Source organism: Pleurodeles waltl, chromosome 6 (assembly GCF_031143425.1).
Source record: "Pleurodeles waltl isolate 20211129_DDA chromosome 6, aPleWal1.hap1.20221129, whole genome shotgun sequence".
Taxonomy (NCBI): domain Eukaryota; kingdom Metazoa; phylum Chordata; class Amphibia; order Caudata; family Salamandridae; genus Pleurodeles; species Pleurodeles waltl.
This window is the reverse complement of record NC_090445.1, coordinates 1,365,887,110-1,365,908,164: the sequence shown is the minus strand read 5'-3', so window position 1 is coordinate 1,365,908,164 and position 21,055 is coordinate 1,365,887,110. Positions and strand designations below refer to the sequence as shown.

The 21,055-nt window shown below is 41.8% G+C and overlaps 1 protein-coding gene across 1 annotated transcript in view; it reads right to left on the bottom strand.

Annotated features, from left to right (window-relative positions):
• The window catches only part of CHAT (choline O-acetyltransferase), a 337,302-nt gene that overhangs the window by 220,871 nt on the left and 95,376 nt on the right, over positions 1 to 21,055 (bottom strand). The window contains exon 4 of the mRNA XM_069242500.1: positions 8,053 to 8,242. Within this exon, the coding sequence (XP_069098601.1) occupies positions 8,053 to 8,242 (190 nt within the window). The remainder of the gene's footprint in view (positions 1 to 8,052; positions 8,243 to 21,055) is intronic.

Below are 21,055 nucleotides of genomic sequence, written 5' to 3'. Positions count from 1 at the left end.
TTGACATTCACAACAGCAGATTTTACACATCTAAAAGGATTTACTCCTAAGATCATTTTTATGTGAGTAAGGCGTTGGAGAGTGTGTGATCCGGGATGAGAATTCCCTAAAAGCCTGTACACATAACCAATCTTACAAATTTATGGGCATTAGCAATCTTTTGTCTGAGCTCCTCCCTCCTTTCAAAACCTCAGACAGTTCCTTCTATCAAGGAAAGTAAAGCAAATATCTTTAAAAGAATGAAGTGGGAACTGTAGAACTAGTGATTAGTAGGTGCATAGGGGAAAATTGTTTTTACATTAATGGGAAGGCATTTCTGTGTACGCAACTGTATGATGTGCATTTGTGCATGTGTAAATGCCCTTGCATGCGAATAAATCAGACTTCACAAAAGTTTCCCAGCAGCTGAAAACCTACGACTTATGCTTCTCTTTTCTGTGCCTGGGACCAAAATCTAAGCATATTTAGGATGACCTTGCAATGAGATGGCAGACATAATGTAGGTGTGCTTTTTGTGTTGGGCTGGTTTTAAGAACAACCACAGGACCTTCAACTTCTAATCTTGAGCTTACAAAACTAATGCCCCACAAAATGAAGACGTTACTTTTTCTGGAGAACTTTCTGTCTCTGACTGCTTACCAACCAGCCTGGAATATAAAAGCATCTCACCCCTCCGATCTAAGGCCCATATTTATACTTTTACACGCAAGTCATGGCCACTGGGGCCAGCGCCATGCAGGGGGCCCCAAGTCAGGGCCCGAGTGGGTGAAAAAAATATATATATACTAACCGGGACTTACCTGGTATGGGTCCCCCATCCTGTGGTGTCTCTCTGGTGTGGGTGTCCCTGGGGCCAGGGAAGAGCACCTGTGGGTTCTTTCTATGGTCTCTGACCATGGAAAAAGGCCCTCAGGTCCCTTAACGCCTGCCCTGACACAGGCATTAAATAATGGCACTAAGCAAGCTTAGCGCCATTATTTAAGGCCCCCATCCCCCGTGCTAGATTTTAGCATGGGGGGATAAATATGGCGCTAAGGCCATATCGTCATTTTCTGGATAGGAACGACTACCTTGCATCTCATTGTTGCAAGGTAGAGTTTCACGTCCAGAAAATGACGCAAACTCCATAACTTTGGTGCTAGAAGTATTTAGCGCCAATGTATTAATATGGAGTTAGGTTTCTGCTGAATTAGCTTAGCGCCATTATTTAAGGCCCCCATCCCCCGTGCTAGATTTTAGCATGGGGGGATAAATATGGCGCTAAGGCCATATCGTCATTTTCTGGATGGGAACGCCTACCTTGCATCTCATTGACGCAAGGTAGAGTTTCATGTCCAGAAAATGGCGCAAACTCCATAACTTTGGTGCTAGAAGTGTCTAGCGCCAATGTATTAATATAGAGTTAGATTTCTGCTGAATTAGCGTCAAATAAAATTACGCTAATTGGCGCAAACCTAGTATAAATATGGGCAAAGTTTAGAGTGACCAACCGGTAAATGATGTCACACTGTGGCCCTGAATACTTGTGGGTTGATACTTTCTGACCGCCTCCTTGTAAACCCTTGTTTGCAAAGGGGGACAATCATGAGTTAGGTGCTGTTTAATGTATCTAGTAACTACCAAGTGCTTTAACTATCTCACCCTTTATTCAATTTTGGCAGGTTAAACGTGGAGGACTTAAAGTACAGTATTTACAGTACCATGCAGATTTTGGTGGGGTAAGCACCAAAATCCACTTGTATTTCCTAGAAACTCATGATAGGTGTTATTTATGGCACCCAGTATTGTTATTTACATCGTGTGGTATAAAGCGCTTGGATTGCAACAAACTTGGAATCAGGGTCTATGTCTTAAAATCAGAACTGGAATACCTATTGTTGGAGATTGTTAGCAATGCAGGACTTTGCAAAGAGTACTGTATTTTTCTTAACACTGGTTGGCTCCTTTAAATTTCATGTTCTTTTTAGGAATACGAACTAGCACTGGGTGAATTTTTCTAAGGTGAAATCTGGAACACCACCCCTGATTAATTATGGGTGAAGCTTCCTTACTCATCTGCAGGAAGAGTTACAGCAGGTTGTCACTTAAGTGGAACGCTGTTAGGAGATTTTGTTGCTGACACACCGGTGGTACATGTAAGTATGAAGAAGTGACATAACGAGAACACACCACAGTGACATGGGCATTACAAAGAGGTGTGGGCACAGCTGCAGCAGGGTGACATTTGTGCAGAGCTGATTCACTGTTGGTGTATGTAATTATGAAAAAAGGGCAAGATGAGATTTGAAAACACAGCACTAAAGTGTGGGCACAACTGCAGATAATGAAAGTGGTGGTGGTGGGAAGGTGATGGAGAAGCTGGAGGTGCTGGATACACTGAAGGAAAGTGCCATCTGCTTTTCTTACTTGGCTACCTGGATTTACCACAGTCTCTGTTTACCAGATTTTCATCTTCACCGTGGTGGGGCAAAATATGTGATCTTTGCAAATTCTTACTAAACAAACACTTGAAGAGACAGAGACTCTCTTAAGAGATGAATAGGTTTATTCATTTCCATGAAGCTGCAAACATTTGGACCCAACAGTGTGATCCTTCAACTGACAAGTTATTTTTTGAAAGTTGCATGTTCAGCCATATTTTATTTGATCTTTCCCAAATCCTAATCCTGGTCTACAGCATCCTTACATTCCTCTTTAGTAATGGCTCCTTCAAGCAACTGTCCTACTGCGGCTACCATTCAGTCCTCGGAATCTTGTTCTTCTCCACCATCCTTCTCTGAAGATTCGACTGGCAGTCATGAAAGACAATCAGCCCTAGCATTCTTTGCACATGCTACATATACCACAGTGAATGTAAACTCCTGTAGTCTGACTATTTTGCCATGTGAGGTGTAGCTTTTCCTATCCCTTTTGCTGAAAACACGTTCACCAATGTTCACCAACGGTCCTTTATCATCCTCGGGAGAACAAACTGGTTAACAGAGTGTTGGGAGAGTGTTTGCAGAACATCTCCTAAAGGAAAAACTTATTAAAATAAAAACACATTTCATGACCCTCCTTTGAAACAAAATCCTGTTTGAGCCACTTTTGATTTCTCCTGATACTCTACATCAGTCCATAATGCTACGTCTGAGCACCTGAAAGACATTTTGCCATGGCAACATTCCAAAGAACGTCTCCGCCACTGCTGCTGTTCTACTATGAGGTGAATACAGTGATTTCTCACAGCTGCATGCCATTGTACCGGGCAGTTATAAGCTTTCATGGCATTTAACTTTGCACACTGTAATTTATGTCTGCCACAGTAGCAATGACATAGTTCTCATCTGCATGCTGGAGACAAGTCTCAGACCTGCTTCCTGTTTTTTGTCTGAAAGGTTTACCCACATATGCCTGGTTAATGTGTTTAATCCATCTGTCTCACAATCCATGCTTTTTTATATTTGAAAAGATTTTCAACCTGGTAAATGTCTTAGCTTGTTTTCCTGACATCCATTGCTTTTGAATGCTTACTGCTTTTATCAATTGTATCCATGGTTCATTAATTTTAGTGGGAGGGAAGCTGGGGAGATTGTTCCATTTGTTTAGGACCCTCTGCATAATCTTTTGTGAAAGAATCTCCTGATACTTAATGGGGACAGTACTTAGGGTCTGATTTAGAGTTTGGTGGTGGGGTTAATCTGTCACATATGTGACAGATATCGTGTCCGCCGTATTACGATTCCCATAGGATATAATAGGATCGTAATATGGTTAACAGGATGACTGTCACGTTTTTGATGGAGTAACCCCATCCACCAAACTCCAAATCAAGCCCTTAGATGGAACCATGTAACAAATAACAACTCTCTCTCTAAACACTCTCATTGGTTGCCCCACATGGGCACTCCCCAAAAGTGAAATAGTTTAAATTGTGAATTTCTGAAAACTTATCACTTTATGATAAAATAAACCCTGTACCATCTTCAAGCTTTCATCTCTTGGTAGCATTGAGAAGAGGGCTTACATTCATTTCTAAGTCTGACCTCACCAAAGGACCTACTTACAAACTTCATTTTGTAATAATTTAGCAGTACTACAATAGTACTACTAAATGTCACAAAATGCTATTCACAAAGCTGTGCGTGTAAATCTCTACTGCTCCTATATTTTCTATGGAGAGATCCTCAAACATTTAATTTTACTACTAAGTAGTAAATGTGAAAAGGATGAGAAGTACTGTTTGAAAAGTGGGGCGGATTTGCTACAAAATAGGTGGGGTCTGGGGCGGAGTAATGAGGGGCTAAAGGAGTTTAAAGGAGGGGTTTAGGGATGGGCAAACACCTGTTCACAGAAGAGTAAGCCCTTTGCTATTCACAAACTGCACTTCTAAAGTTACTACAGCCAATACAGGGTCCAAAATAGCAGTACATGTACCCCTGCTCATAGTTTGAATGTGTCTAGTAGCCAACCACTGGTACTGCGACACCCTCCCATAGAAGTCAATAGAGATAGAGACTTAACATTCAAGCACATAGGGTTAATATAAATACATGTATTTAAAGTTTAAATACATATCTAAATATTAGACATAATTATTACCTTTAAAACATTCAATAACCTTTTTTAAATTTAGAAAATTAATCCAAAACCGATTTTTATTAAACTATAATTCAATTACATTCAAAAACTATATATGTCACTTTCAATAATCATTAGTACATAATAAAAATAAAATAGACACGTTTTACTTTAGGTGGAATGTTTTGTTAATTTAACCTTAAGATACATATATTTATTTCATTTAACATATTTCATTTAATTCAAATTTATTAATAAAGTGCATAGTTAGTTAAAACCATTAAACGTAAAAGAGTAACATAAAGCAACAGATAAATTAAAAGGTTAATGTTGCTAAATCAACATAATATTCTATTACCAAGGGTCTACATAATAGGAGACGTGATTGAACATCACAAGATACAGCAGTTAGCAAAAGCCTGAAGAAAATGATCAATTACATTAAAGGCAATTCATTGTTTTAAAAACTTTGACTCTTCATGCTGCCTAGCATAACATAACCTTCTAGTTAATCAAGTCTGCATTGCATTAGCTATTTATAGATAAAAGTAATGAAATGCTTCTTTGAATATAGACCTGTCTGTGGACGTACATAAGAAAGATAAATCATCCCACAATGTGCAGAGATGGTACAAATAGTATTATTACCAAATAGAAGTCTCCAACGTTCTCTGACAAAATCTAAGAAAGTGGACCCCGGAGGCCGTTACCATAATTCCGGTGATACTTGTGCAGGTGTTAGTGGGGGTACCGCTGTACATTTTTTTTAAGCCTGCTTTTCACTTGTAAGCATGAACCTCATTTAGGGGCTGCCAGGTGTCGCAGCCCCTGGGCTCTCACTTGCAATCGCGAACATTGTTTGCGCAACCCCTGTCTTTTTTTGTGACTAAACATCACTAATTAAAGGGAAATCCATTTCCTGCATGCACGCGACCTTTTAAAATTGGGGAACTATGGCTGAGATTGTAAACTGTTGCTCAGAAACTGTTACAAATTGTCTGATTACAGTGCAATCCAATTTTTAAGCCCAGGGTCCACAGAAACTTCTCTTCAGTGTAGAGATATGGTACACATTGTGTCAGTTTCACTCAAATCATCCAGGAATGAAAAAAATAGAACTGGCAGTGCTGAAAGAAAGAGGTCTTTGTTGGGAAACACTACTATATGATTATCTTTGCAGGCCTCTGCTTCTATTTGACAGTTAAGTGCATTGTGTGTGCGTGTGTGTGTGCATGTGTGTGTGCGTATGTGTGTTTATGCCTGGGTACATGTGCATGTGTGTGAGAGAGAGAGAAACAGAAAGTGCATATGTGTTCGTGAAAATTACAATCCTGTCACTTCTGGGTATTGGGTGCACACACTGACATAATGGGGGCAGGCATTGCACATTTTGAAATAACAGGGCCAGCTCCTGGGAAGAGTCAAGCTTTCAACATTTTCTCTGGGGATAATCCTCCCAAAGCCCTCCTAGCTAAAGTCTATGAGCATGATTGAAGCCTGCACTGTTAAAGCTAACACTGTTTTTGCTCTTTGTGACTTTCAACCGTAGCAGTGCATTTTCATGTGGCACCCCGGTTGGCATTGGGGGCAGTAATTGGACATTGGGGGTGTAATTGAGAAGCATAGGATGGCCCTCTGACAAACGATGGCTGCCACCTGATATAGTGGCAGCCCTGTTGGAATATATGTAATAACATAAACAGAAACGTCCCTCTGTAATTTTTTATACCCCCTGTTTTAATTTTGCTGTTATTAAAACTTTGATGATGTCGCTACCTATGATACTGTCAGGATCAGTGACCATGTGACATTACTTCCTCCGATGCTATCAAGTTTGATGTTATGTGATGCTACGTCCTAGGATGTCATCACTGGTCAAACGGCATGTGATGTCACTTCTGTCATCCCTGGCAATTTTCTGGTTCGACGTCCATGCTTGTAAGTCTTTATTTTTGCCTCAAGTATGTTGATTCGGTTGTGAACTGGATTGAGGCCTTGGATAAAGGCTTGTCTCCAAGCTCTTATCCTGGCTAGGATAAAAGTCCCCCTCAGTAGTTTTCTTCTTTCAGGAGGTATCACCAGAAAAACACAGAAAGCATGCACCATCGTCTCCCTCCCTGTGCCACAGAGCCTGCACTCTTCTGCATCTGCTGTTTTGGACCAGGCGGGACCTGGTTCAAAACTGATTGAACCCCAAGGTGCAGTTGCATGAACACTAGCTTTATGTGGAGTGGGTATCTATGACTGAAGTAGGGCTGAGGTTTAAAAGCTTGTTAGAGGTAATAAGTTGGCAGGGATAAGCTTTCTTCTCCAGCGTTGCTTTTCATTTTCCAGAAAGAGTAATTAAGTTTTTTTTGGCATCAAGAGATCTATTGCATCTTAAAAGAAATAATTGTTTATTTAACTTAATTAAATGTTTGAATTAAAATCAAGTTAATAATGAGGCATTTATATTTTGTATTATATTTACAATGGATATATAAACCTAATTCACATTAACATTTAACATAAAAATATTTTTACTATTTTTTTTTAAGTTTAATAACCTATTTTTACATTTCACTATACTTTACCACAGGGAGAGCTCCACCACTGTTTTGACGCAAGAACATTTCAGTTTATTTACTTTACAAAGAAAGTTTTTTAAACACCAAGGAGAGAATGCTAGTAAAAAATGGGAAATAAGTATTTTTAATTCTTTTTTCTTTATTTAGTGCTCCGCTTTTCAACAATCCGGTGGGCTTACCCGATATATGTTGATCCATCCACTAATGTGCAATATGCAATGCAGATCTTTAGGTCAATGTGTATTCGGCACTCCGATATACAACAGGTCTATGTGGTTGGCATTGGGAGATGTGTATGAAATATTATTTTCTCTCTATGTAAAAAAATAAAATTTAGTGGTGGAAAGTTAACTATTCAGTTTAGTGCTGCTACATCTCAAACTCAATAGATAATTGAGCAGTGGATGGAATAAAACAGGAATGAAAAGGGGCCACATTTTACTAGAACCATTGTGCGAGAAATCTGAGAGAACCTGTTTTGGAAGAGAAATCCAATGCAAACTTAAAACACAGGTGAACATGGCCAGTTGGTTGTTTTTTTGTGTCTCATCATTTTTTATCTTATCTAGCTGCCACTCACAGGAATTTTCTCCCGCTTGGCTTAAAAGCTGAACTTAATCATCTCCTTTTCAAGAAACGTCTGAAACCTAGTTATTCCACTGCTATTGCTAATTTCCCATTTCATCCTCTTTTTGTGAGAAGCATCCCCTTTTTGTGAGAAGCAGTGCTTTTTTACAAGATATGTTTATTAAATAATTTATATACAGCATGTGTCTTATAATATGAGCATTCATCATTCTTGAATGCATTGCTTCATCCTTCAACATATTTAGTCACATATTCATTCATTCAATCATGTAGTTGTACCTTGGTTTGAGACATGAGAAACTGATCTTAATTGTAATAGAAAAAGAGAGCCACACACCTGGTTGTTGCAAGCAACGATCATATGCTCAGGCTCAGGCATCACACAACTCTTCTGGCTCTCTTGCGCCACCAGTGTATCTTGGGAGTGCCCCGGCAGGCGGTAAGACGAGAAGAGGCCATAGTATTGCTTCATGCAGAGCGGCTGACCGGACAGTTGTCCTCTGGCATAATCTATGGGCAGGGCATACCTGAAATTAGAGAAGAGAAAAATGACGCTGAGAGAAGGAACTTAAGCGCATCAGACTTTCTTGTATTCAAGAACAAAAGACCTTTGCCAAGAGGTGTCAAACAGCAAAGAATTGGTGGTAGTAATGCAACTCAATAGAATTTAACCTGACTATTTTCAGTAGGACTCTGAGAACTATCTGAAGATCATATATATTAGCTTGTAGGGGCAGTGGCAAGCACAAAATGTAAATTGGCAAGACACTGGAAATCAGCAACAAATGGCCAAGATCCGAGCCACTCCAACTTCAAAAACAGTCAGGAAAATTTTGGACACTAGACAGTTAGATTTACCATTTGCATTACAATCTAAGCAACAGAAGTGAAAGAAGGGATTTGCGGGGTTACATTCACTTTTTAACTCCATTTTGGGAACAGTAGAGAAAGTGTGAGACTTTAAAGGGGTTAGATTTACTTTTAACATTCCAACGTAAGCAAAAGAGGGGAATGTGTTGGACTGTGGGTTGGTTACATGCATGATTTCAAATTCCTATAATTTGTAAACAAACAATTAAATAATCAAAAATTTATAATTATTAAAACATATTCAAAATAAAAAATAAATACACAGTATAATTAAATAAAATTAAATGTAAATGAAAAACAATTAATACTACAGCAATAATGTAACAAAGTAAAAAAATGAACTTCTCTCCCTACTAACCCACAAAACTCACAAACCATAAAAAGTATAAGTAATAAATAAAACTAAAATAACATTAAACTATTAATTAAATTAAACTAATACAATTAAAACCAATAATAAATATAAAATTAAGTTTTAAATGTTTTATTAAATACACTAATTAATCAAGTATTAATTCATTAAAACACTACATAAATGACATAACAAATGATCAATTAGAAAAATAAACATAATCACCATTAAAATATTTACCTAAACTGAAGAATATTGTAAAACATATATTTTAACCGGCTTTTAGATGCTATTCTCCTACAAACCAAGAAATGCACAACTAAAACATACATCACTAATGTAATTATACTAAAATAAAATATGCATGAACATCACAAAATACACTTAAATAATTTAAATAACAACTAGTCAAGTAATTAAAGTACACACTCAATCACAACTAAATATATAATGAAAATTAAAAAAACAGTAACTTGCAATTTAAAGAATGTCTCACCTTATTCACCTACACCCCCAACAACTCACTACTAATGATAAATTACTAATTAAATATAAACAATTTTATTTACACATTGAAAATTACAAACTATGGTTAAAAAATTTAAAAATAAGAAAATAGATTCTGGATGGGCCAATTATTAACAGAATGTTTTGAATGGTCTTTGATAACAGCACTCATAAACAGAAGCACATTAACCAAGGAGTTTGGGTTCAGTGAGAGAACAATAAGCATACTGTAAGGAAGTATAAGGACGTATGTCTAGGTGGATCTTTCTCTCCCTCATAGAAGGACAACTTGAGCTGCTTATGACTAGATGTACTCATATGGGCTCTTGCAGAATCCACTAATACAAGTTTGAAGTCACTCTCCAAATGCTACTCTTCCATAAAGTCTATCATTCTGCTCATTAAGGCATGTCAATCAATACATAGTAGTTAATACTCTATACTTTGTGCTTTTAGAATCTGAACTCTAATGACCTAACTTATTCCTGCAGAGAAAGGTCCATCCAGCACTTGTGTTCTCTATGGAGGGCTTCAGGAGTCATTTTTGCATAGGAGGAATGTCATAGGATAATTACCCTAAACACCGGTTGACAGGCCTTCATCTTTATAAACGTTAGTGAGTGTCCCATTGGTACCACAAAAAACAGGCAATATTGGGTAAAACTAAGTAACAAGCTCTATAGTGCAGAAACGTGCACATATATAGTAGAACTTCAGAGATATATCTGGTTTGATTGCAGTGTTGAAAACATTTAACAAATCAGTGGAAGCATTGCATGAATATCCAAAGAATTGAGGTGCAATGCTTCAAGGTTTCATGTTGGAGTAGGGATGCCTTTAATTCTTAATTTTGGTAGCCCTGTGCTGTTAGCATGTTGGGTATCCCATGATGCCCTTAGATGTAGATGATTGATTACCAACTTATGCATGTGTTCCAGAGATTAAGTAGGTCATTTAGAGTTTGGCAAAATTGTGCATCTGCCATGAACAGGGAATGTGGTGGTTCTTTAAACTCATGGTTACTCAGCCCTATTTAGAGCTGTGTGAACCTCAGGGTTTTCTATTGGTTGCGCCTCAGCTGATTGGTTTCATGATTGGAAACCCATGCTGACAACATGTCTGCCAATTTACCTGCAGGACATAGTGAAAAACACCTCACCCTATTTAGGGTAGGGTCATCATTTCTAGATTCCTACCCCCCAGACTGCTATGTGAGACACAGTGGTCCAGCGTAGAGAAAAAAGCATAATGGCCCTCATGTGCAGGTACAAAGCTCCTTGTTCATGCAGGGAATTGTTATTTTGTTACATAAGAACAATTTAATGCTTTGCAGCTGTGTTATTACACAACCAAAAATGTTCCAGGTGCATGGCGGTGCCTGATTGGCAAATTCATTGACTGCAGCGAGGCCGCTACCCTGGGGGCTCCATTGAAAGCACTGAGATCCACAGCATCTTGCCAGGGATCTCTACATCAGGCAAGTGGTCATTCGGCAGGGAAACTTTAAACTTCTTGCAGGCAGAAAATGTCAAGAGCTGAAGGTCTGCCAGTCTTAAATTTCAATCTTAGGACCCGAGCCTGATACATATCAAGAGGAGATATTCAGCTGGAACAAGTCATCACCAGAATGTCTATAAGATTCTAGGGCATGGAGGAGGCTGACTGTTTATTGGTGTAACTTGCTGTTCATTCTAGTGGAAAGGAGAAGAGTCAATCCAGGGACCACAATCTGGTTAGGAGAGTGTTTCTGAACCATTAACATTGACAAGAGGCCCTAGGGTGGAATGGCGATCTGATATCAGGATGGGGATTGGCAACAAGATGCCAGGTGACTAAGGCTAATTGGGAAGATTGCATACACTAGTCCTATGGACACAGATGTGCCAACCAGTCTAGCCTGGGTGACAGTACTGGTTAGTAGGTATGGGGGAATGAAGAAAGTGAGGGTCACCAACTGTATCTCTAGTGCAAATGGACCACTACTCTAATAAAAATGACAAAACAGACAAACTAGCTCCTTACAGGTAAACATAATCAAAACCCAGCGCCCACTAAATATTATATAGCCACTATTGCCACAACAGCACTTCTACACTTATTTAATGCCATACCTTCCAACTCCTTCCTGTCCCAATGTTTTATTAATACAAGATGCCATGGACTCTTTTTACCCAGGTCTCAGCTTAGGACCTCTCACCAAACACACTTTCTGGACTTGTTCACTTAGAGGTCAAAAAACAAACCTGCCTTTCCTCTTGCCCGCAGGGGACTGATACTTCTCGAAGGGTTATCAGCCTCAACTGCTCCAAAGAATAAACATTCAAAGGAGGCCAAAGAGCAGGTAGATAGGGACCAGGCAAAAGGGCTACAATGAAAAAAGGATGGTGGTAAAAGAATAAAACTTTGCTTGTGGGTCACTTATTATGATAGTAAACCTGAAAGGTTATACTCACACAAGACCAGCATAAACCAAATCAGGCCAATCCAAAGTCAATCCAGGCATGCACTTAAACAAGCCAGTAATGGCCTGCTCTGGACCTGCGTATCTTTTATCTCATGGATTTCCCAATTCTTTAAACCTCTAAGCCACATGGGCTAAGGAAGCAGCATGATATAAAACTAAAGGTGATCTGACTATTAGAACAAGAGAGTAGGCCACATGCAAAAACAAAAACCAAAGGAAATTTGGAGAGTATAGAGAACTCTGCAGTGTACAAGAAGTGCACCAGTCACCCAACAAATCACCTTACCCTGTTCTCCTCACTGCTCACTCTTACTGACAGCTCACTGGGATCCTGCTGTGGTAATCAAATTAAAGTTGAGATGATGTTACGCCTTGCGTGCCACAAGTGCAAGATCTGCACATAGAAAATTGTGTGTCTCTGTTAGAGAACATTCACACAAATAGGAATCAGCAGTGCAGAGCATCAGGGAGTGAAACGGGAGCAGAAAAAGAGCCCAATGTCAATGCGATTGTGACTCTAATGACTGCCAAATCCTCTGTCTCTGCTGTATTGGAGAAGACCAAATATGTTCACTGCAATCTAACAATGAGGAAGCCCCCCTGACAATGATTTAGTGTAAATATGTCCTTAACTAGCTGCCTGAATGGACTGTATACAGTTTAAGTTAACCTACCAAAGCTGTAAATATGAATTAAAATTTGATGGTTCAGTACTCAAAACTACTACTTCGGTTTAAATCTTACCCAAAAAACCTGACCTTGTTCAAAATTGCTATGCTGTCGCACTATAAAACTAAATAACAAAGGTATGCTGTTCCAAAGGTGTGGGCCTGTGCAATTTTATCGGGCGGGTGATGTTGTTTAGGAGTGCCCTCAAGCATCAGTTATGACGCTAGGCATCATCATTGGGCTACCTCCTCGCCGGACTGGCACTGCAATGTCCGACGGGCCACCACTCAAAAAGTGGTGGCTCTTATGACCGAAGATGGTATTACTGATCAAATGAAATCAGAAGGAAGTGAAATTGTGAAAAAGGAGAGTGAGGGGTGTATTAAAATTGGCTCTGGACACCAATTGTCTTTAATACTATATATAGGAGTCAGGCCAAGGTTAAAAATGAATCAAGGAGTCCAAAGGGAAGTCATGTACCCTATACTCCTAACATAAAGTGAGAAAAGAAGGAGAAATACTCGTTCCTAACACTCGGAGGTCGACATGTTTCACGCCTGAGCGGTCTAAAAAAGATCCAATGGCGTTTCTTCAGGACCTTAAAAAACAGCAACTTCTCCTTAAGAACAAATAACAGTAAGTACTGGAAGGTCACTTACAGTAAACAGACACGGTCAGTCATCTATTGGGTCGCCCATCCCATTTCGAGATAAGGCATCATGAGGACGCTAAAACCTCCAACCAGAAAGGGCACCTTTCTGTCCGTGCTCTGGTCCGTGATCCACCTACCGGGGGGCGCGCCAATTGGTGTCCAGAGCCAATTTTAATACACCCCTCACTCTCCTTTTTCACAATTTCACTTCCTTCTGATTTCATTTGATCAGTAATACCATCTTCGGTCATAAGAGCCACCACTTTTTGAGTGGTGGCCCGTCGGACATTGCAGTGCCGGTCCGGCGAGGAGGTAGCCCAATGATGATGCCTAGCGTCATAACTGATGCTTGAGGGCACTCCTAAACAACATCACCCGCCCGATAAAATTGCACAGGCCCACACCTTTGGAACAGCATACCTTTGTTATTTAGGTCTATTTGTAGGGAGTACATATGCTGGACCATTAATTCTCCCTGTCCCTTTCGTTTAGTAGCACTATAAAACTAGCCACTAATGTGTGAACGCATGTGAATCAAAAAGCTGTCTACCCTCCTGCAAAAACTGATAATATGTCTCCAAGAGTGAGAAGTCTGTCCTTGCAATCACACCTCTCCTGACCTGATAGGTATGCTTATCTTGCGATTAAATGCCTCATATTAGACATTTCTTACCTCCTAACAAATTCATTTATGTGGTTTTCCCTCCATTGCCCCTGCTCCACTTCCTCAATATTTACTCATTAGTACTGATAATCCACCTTGTCTCAATATTTTTAATAGGTGGCCTTGCTACTATCAACAACCATTTTCTTGGTTTAAAGGATCTGTCCGGAAAAGCTAAATTACATTGCACAAGTACAAAACACTGTCCATGTGTACCTGCCAGCATGACCTGTAAGACCAGGAGGAGTCACGCAGGACATACATCTGTCTACAGCAGCATTCACTGTGAGTTAAGGTATTTTTGGCCAGATCCCATAGAATCGAATTTGAGGACACTTAAAGAGAGCCCAGCTTAAGAACAAATTCTAATTGCTTGCTGATGATATGGTATGTTATGTTAAAGGGATTTTTCTAAGCGCATAGCTCCCCAAAAACGAGACTGCCTATGGATTTCCTAAAGTGCAAATGGTTCTCAGTATTTCAAATAGAGAGAGGTGACAAATTCCATAGGACAGGGGCCTAGGTAGGTACGGAGAGGCCACCAGTTCTGACTATCCTAAAGCACGGGACAATGGACAAGTTAAGGATGGCTGAGCAAAGTTTAGTGGGGAGGTTGATATTGTGATAGAAAAGTAGACAGAATGGAAGCCTTGTGGCAATACAATCTTATGGGCAACACACAAAGGCGTTATTTACACCGAAGTGGTGTGGCAATGCACCCAAATTGGCACTGCGGCGCTGCATAACTTCTGAAATGCAGGGATGCACCCTATTTACACAAACAGGGTGCACCCCTATATTTCCCCAAGTGCTAAATTTAGCTGCCAACGCAGGCATCCCTGCACCGTGGTGCAAGGGTGTCTGTGTTGAAGGTAATGATTGTTTATGTGCAGAAGGTTGTCCCTTCCTGCACATAAACAATCTACAATGGTGATTTGTCACTTCTATGTGTGTTGCAGAATGCAGCACATGTAGAAAAAGCAAATCGTCTTTATTGAAAGATTGTTTATGTGCAGGAGGGGACACTTTCCTGCACATAAACAATCATTCATGTAATTTTGCTCTTTGTTGCAAAACAAGAAGAAATCAAAGTATCTCTCCTCATTCCACCGTGCTAACGCTAGCCCTGGGATGGCTTTAGTTTTTAGCGCTGCCACAGATTTACATCTTCTCGTAAATCTGGGGCAGCGTCAAAAGCAATGGGTGTTGTGGTGAAACGTCCACAGCAACACCCATTGCACACCCTTCTGCCGCAGAAACCTGCGTTGGAGGGGCCCATATTTACAAGGCGGTGTTAAGGCACAAAAAGTGGCTTAGTGCTACCTTTCAAATATGGTTCAGTGCATAGCACCACTGGAGCATCACAAAAAGTGACACTCCTGTGGTGCTGGGGGCATGTGAATGTGCCACAAAGGTTTGTAATGAATACGCTTTTCCACTCGGAGCCAGTGGCATTTTCAGAGAAGACCAGAGACAGAGGGGAATTTGGAAAAGGAAAAAAGCAGCTTGGTCACTGCATTTTGGACCAGATGAAGGGGGTCATTCCGACCCCGGGGACCGCGGATGCACCGCCAACAGGCTGGCGGTGCATCCAGACCAATTCTAACCGCGGCGGTAAAGCCGCGGTCAGAAAAGGGAAACCGGCGGTTTCCCGCTGGTTTTCCCCTGGCCTGAGGAATCCTCCATGGCGGTGCTGCAGGCAGCGCCGCCATGGAGATTCCGACCCCCTTCCCGCCTTCCTGGTCCTGGCGGTAAAAACCGCCAGGAACAGGATGGTGGGAACGGGTGTCGTGGGGCCCCTGGGGGCCCCTGCAGTGCCCATGCCACTGGCATGGGCACTGCAGGGGCCCCCTAACAGGGCCCCATTGAGATTTTCAGTGTCTGCGTAGCAGACACTGAAAATCGCGACGGGTGCAACTGCACCCGTCGCACCCTTTCCACTCCACCGGCTCCATTCGGAGCCGGCATCCTCGTGGAAGGGGGTTTGCCGCTGGGCGGGCGGGCGTCCTTCTGGCGGTCGCCCGCCAGCCCAGCGGGAAACTCAGAATGACCGCCGCGGTCTTTTGACCGCGGTACGGTCTTCTGGCGGTTCCCGCTTGGCGGGCGGCTCCCGCCACCCGCCAAGATTAGAATGACCGCCGAAGTCTTCTGCCAACTGACCTTCTGGAGCCTAGGTAGAAGACATTGAAATAATCTAACCGAGACAAAATTGCTGCTTTGATGATGCTTTGGTAGGTACTATTATCAAAAAGACAGAGAATAAGTCTAAAACTTCTCAATTGCCCAAAACAGGCATCTGCTACTGTTATGGTCTGGGCCTCAAAAGTCAGAGAACTGTCCATGACGACTCCTAGATTTTTTATGGAAGGCTTGGGAATGTGGGGGATGCCCAAGGAAAGGAGGCCACCAATGGGCATCCAAAGAGTGGGTGTCTTTCCCTAGTAAAAGGACTTCAGTTTTTATTAGCATTCAGACAAAGACAATTGGTATTCATCCAATCTGCAATTGCTAATTGCCCTTTTTGGAAATTCAACCTGTCAAGCATAGGATTATCTGTGAAGGAGACCACCAGCTGAGTGTCATCAGTATAAGATACTAATGTAATCCCTGTGGATTTGACAACCTGAGCCAAGGGCTGGATATAGATATCAAACAAAGTAGGGCTCAATGAAGAGCCCTGAGGAACGCCGTAAGGAAAAGTATGTGGTTGGGTGCTGTGAGTTGGCTAAATGATCCAGAAGGAGCGATTGGATAGAAAAGACGCACCCCCGGTCTGTGCCGCACCACCTATATCAATACCTTGTAGGCACTGGAGTAGAATTGTGTGGGACACTGTATCCAAGGCAGCACTCCAGTCCAACAAGATCAAAGCTGAGGACTGACCTTAATCTAGGGCACCACAGGGTTATTTGGTCACTGCAAGAAGCGCAGACTCCCTACTAGCCTGAGGCCATTTTGGGAAATGTCCAAGATACAGAGTGTCATCCAAATCTCGGTCAGGATGGCATAAATGTGCCTCTCTGTGACCTTTGCAAGAAACGGAAATAAAGAGATAGGCTGGAAATGTACTGGTTTAGAGACGTTCAAGGAAGGTTTCTTTTAAAGTGGGATCACGTTAGCCTGCTTCCAAGAACTGGAATGCAAGCTGATGACAACGAGAGATTAATCACTTCTAAATAAGGTGGAAGAAGAAAGAAATGAAATTTGGTAAAAAAGTCTGGTTTAAGTGGGTCTATGCGTGAACCAGATTTTACTTGCCCGAAGAAAGTACGTATTTCGAGCAAACTCGAAGAAGGGCATGAATTGAGCACCGGCGTACAATGGGTAACATTGGGCAATTCTGAGGCATTTACCTTCAACACAGAGCAATCTAAGGAGAAATGCTGGTAGATATTCTGTATTTTGCCAATAAAATATTCAGTTAAGTTTTCACAGTGAGTGCTCAAAGTGTCAATGGGGTCAGCAGAAAGCGTAGGTCTGAAAAGGTTATTCAATAATTCAAAAATGTCCCTGGAAGGATCCTTATTGTTCCTAATTTTACTAGCAAAGTAATTGGCTTTAGCTTCCAGAATCAGTTTGTGGTCGATCTGATAGCTGCTGTAGAGTGAGCTTTCGGCAAAGGATCATAGTTTTTTTTCCAAGACGGTTCTAAGACTTTGCAGCACTTGTTGGCCTTAGTCAGAGCTTCATTAAACCAAGGAGTAGTGTGCTTCCTTCTGCAAGCGGCCTGACTGGCAGAAATGAAAACATTTAAGGCTGAAGTAAGCCAGGAGCGCAGAGTGTTATTAGCAACCTCCATTGGAGGTAAACTGAGGTCGGCTAGCCTGAATGAAATCTCCAAAATTACCTGGATCAAGTTTATGCCAAGGGCGTTTAAAACTCATGTTCTAGATGATTATCGAAGGATGGTGAGGTAAGCAGAGAGTCAAGGGAACCAGGAAGTGACTGGTCCCAAGCATGGGGAGAGAGGTTGAGGCCCAAAAAGTACTAAGGTTGGAGAAAACCGGGCCTAGGAGATGGCTGACAGACTGTATGGCACATGACACCAATTGTATTCATTGCAGAGCAGCAAGATCCTGCATAAAGATGGCAATATCAAACTCCTGGGTAACATCTAAGTGAAGGTTGAGGTCTCTCAAGATATTAAAGTTAGCTGATTTAATAATCAAAGCTGATGCTACTCATAATGCTGCTGAATTCTGTGTATTGTATTTTGTTGTATTGTATTGTAATTGAATGTACATAGCACTTATTACTGTAGAGAGTAGAAAACTACCCTGGAACCCTAGATTAGTGTTTCATCTGAGTCTATGATTTAGTCTTTACATTTTGTACACTTATAATGGAACTCACTAAATTGATGGCATGATTGCATAAAGTGCTTAATTTAATTAAACAATTTAGAAGCACAAGGTTTTTGTTTAGAGAACACTATTGGTATGATCAAATGCCAGATATCCTGGATATCAAGGCTGCCTAGTCCTGAAACCGCCTCAGCCACTTTCATCCACCACCCTACACTTCCTTTCTTTTTATTTAACTCTAGAATCCAAATCTAGAATTTAACTCTTCTAATCCCTACCCTCTCCCTTTGTCACCGTTTTAGTTTATTTATCTTCCTCCTTCTTAATCCTCTTTTGTCTTTTTCTCTCGTCATCTGGTTTAAGATCAGATGATGAAAAAGAGGTCCTGGTCCCCAAAAATTAGTGTTGATGCCTTTACCTGAAACCACTAGACCTAATTAAGCACTGGGCACATACAATAAAAAGAACATTTTTCCAAATACTTTTGAAGAACCCCAAAACTTTGGAACTGGACTAGAGTCAAGAGAGGAATACAGGGAATTAAAAGTAGTGGCTTCATGAGTAGGCAAAACCTTCATTAGTACGTGGAAAGTCCAGAATTCTTAAGGCATTCAGCTCTGCCACCCCAGAGGGTTCCAGTTCGCAGATATTTAATCAATCAAACTGCCCAAAAGGCAAATGTGCATTCTATTGACAGATAGTGCACCCAATAAGAGCTTCCAAAATGCACAAAACACAGAAAGAGCACAAAATAATCCTAACATTTGTACATTTTACACTAAAGGATTTCACCTCTTAGCAGAATAGAATCCCACATTGTGGTGCAATATTCTGAACAAACCATGCATATGGATTCCTCCAGTTAGATACAACTGATGGATATATTGATCCAAAAATTCAGCAAGTCAAAAACTCTCAGATTATTTTCTGTAGATTTCAATGACACATCCTTTTTCTCTGGACTGCTGACATTATGCCTGATGTTGCTTTCAGAACCACAGAAATCACAGAAAGCAAAAGAGGTCATCAAATGTTTACCTGAAACCCTGCAACAAATCACCTTTCACAAAAGCTGATTTACGTATGGTGCCAGTGTTGGCAAAATATTGAAATAGAAGCTCTGGGAGGTAAGATGATCTATTTAGGATGTCATAATTTGATCAAAAGTGGAAACTGGAATCAGGTTTCTTTGTTTCACTATAGGCAAGTTAGCCATTATATCTTGGTAGATGTGAGTACTGGTGTTACGTGCTGCTTCTTTCATTGAACACAGCCCACGAGGCACAAAGTAGACCATGCTGAAATGACTCAGAGAGCCTCATTTGCAAGCTTTTTGTGTGGTTCCTGGATGGTTCCACAGTCTCAATCAGTCAATCAATCAGTATTTGTAAAGCGCGGCTACTCACCTGTGAGGGTCTCAAAGCGCTGGGGGGAAGGGGCCTCATCCAAAGAGCCAAGTCTTGAGGTTCTTCCTGAAGATGGTGAGCAATGGGCTTTGTCTGAGGTGCAGGGGGAGGTTGTTCCAGCTCTTCGCTGCAGTATAGGTAAAAGATTGTACCACCGGTGGTGTTTTTGCGGATGCGAGGGACGGTGGCCAGGGCCATCTGGGTGGAGTGGAGGGATCTGGCAGGGGTGTGGAAGGAGACGCGGTGGTTCAGGTAGTCTGGTCCTGCATTGTGTATGGCCTTGTATGTGTGGGTGAGGAGCTTGAAGGTGATTCGCTTCTCGACCGATAGCCAGTGGAGGGTCCTCAGGTGTTGGGAGATGTGTTCTCGGTGAGGGAGGTCCAGAATGAGTTTGGCGGTGGCGTTCTGGATGCGTTGACGTTTTTTTATGTTCCTAGGTGAGGCCGTTGCTGTAGTCGAGCTTGCTCATGACTAAGGCGTGGGTAACTGTCCTGCAAAAGTCTGCTGGGATCCATCTGAAGATCTTCCGGAGTTTGTGGAGTGTGTGCCAGCAGGAGGAGGTGACAGAGTTAACCTGGTGGGTCATGGAAAGGGAGGAGTCGAGGACACATGCTCGGTCACAGCAAGGGGCGGTGCTGAGGGATATGGGCCACCAGGAGTCGTCCCAAGCTGAGGTGGCATTTCCGAAGATGATGAGCTCTGTCTTGTCAGAGTTGAGCTTGAGGCAGCTTTCTCTCATCCAGGTGGTGATGGCTTCCATTCCTGCGTGAAAGTTCCTTTTGGCTGTGTCCGGGTCTTTCGGTGAGGGAAATGATGAGTTGTGCCTCATCGGCACATGATACAATGTTCATACTGTGGCTTCTGATGATGGCATCAAGAGGGGCCATGGATACGTTGAACATTGTGAGACTCAGTGAGGATCCTTGGGGGACTCCGCAGTTGACTCCTGTGGGTCTGGAGGTGGAGGCTGAGGGTGTGACCCTCTGCTTCCTCTCATTCCAGGACTCTTCTGTAGATTCCTATGTCATGGAGTCTGGTGTACAGAGTGCTGTGGGAGACCGTGTCGAAAGCCGCTGGGAGGTTGAGGAGTATGAGGTATGGTGAGCATGGACCAGTCAAGGATGGTCTAGGTGGGTTCTGAGGGGGTGAGTCGGTAACAGGTTCTAGTGCCAGGTGACAGAAAGCAGTTGTAGATGTCCTGGATCTTGTGGTGGAAAAAAGAGGCGAGTTTGTCGCAGAGGTCCTGTGACGGGGGACGCTGGTGGCTTCGGAGGGGGGATCTGTGAACTCGTTGATGACTCAGAAGAGTTCCTTTGAGTTGTGTACGGATGAGTTAATGCACTCTCGGAGTGCGTTCTTGATTTTTCATCACTGGGCGTCGGTTGCAGCTCTGAAAGAGGCAAGGTCTTCGCTGGATTGGCTGTTCCTCCATTTTTGTCTCTAAACGTCTGC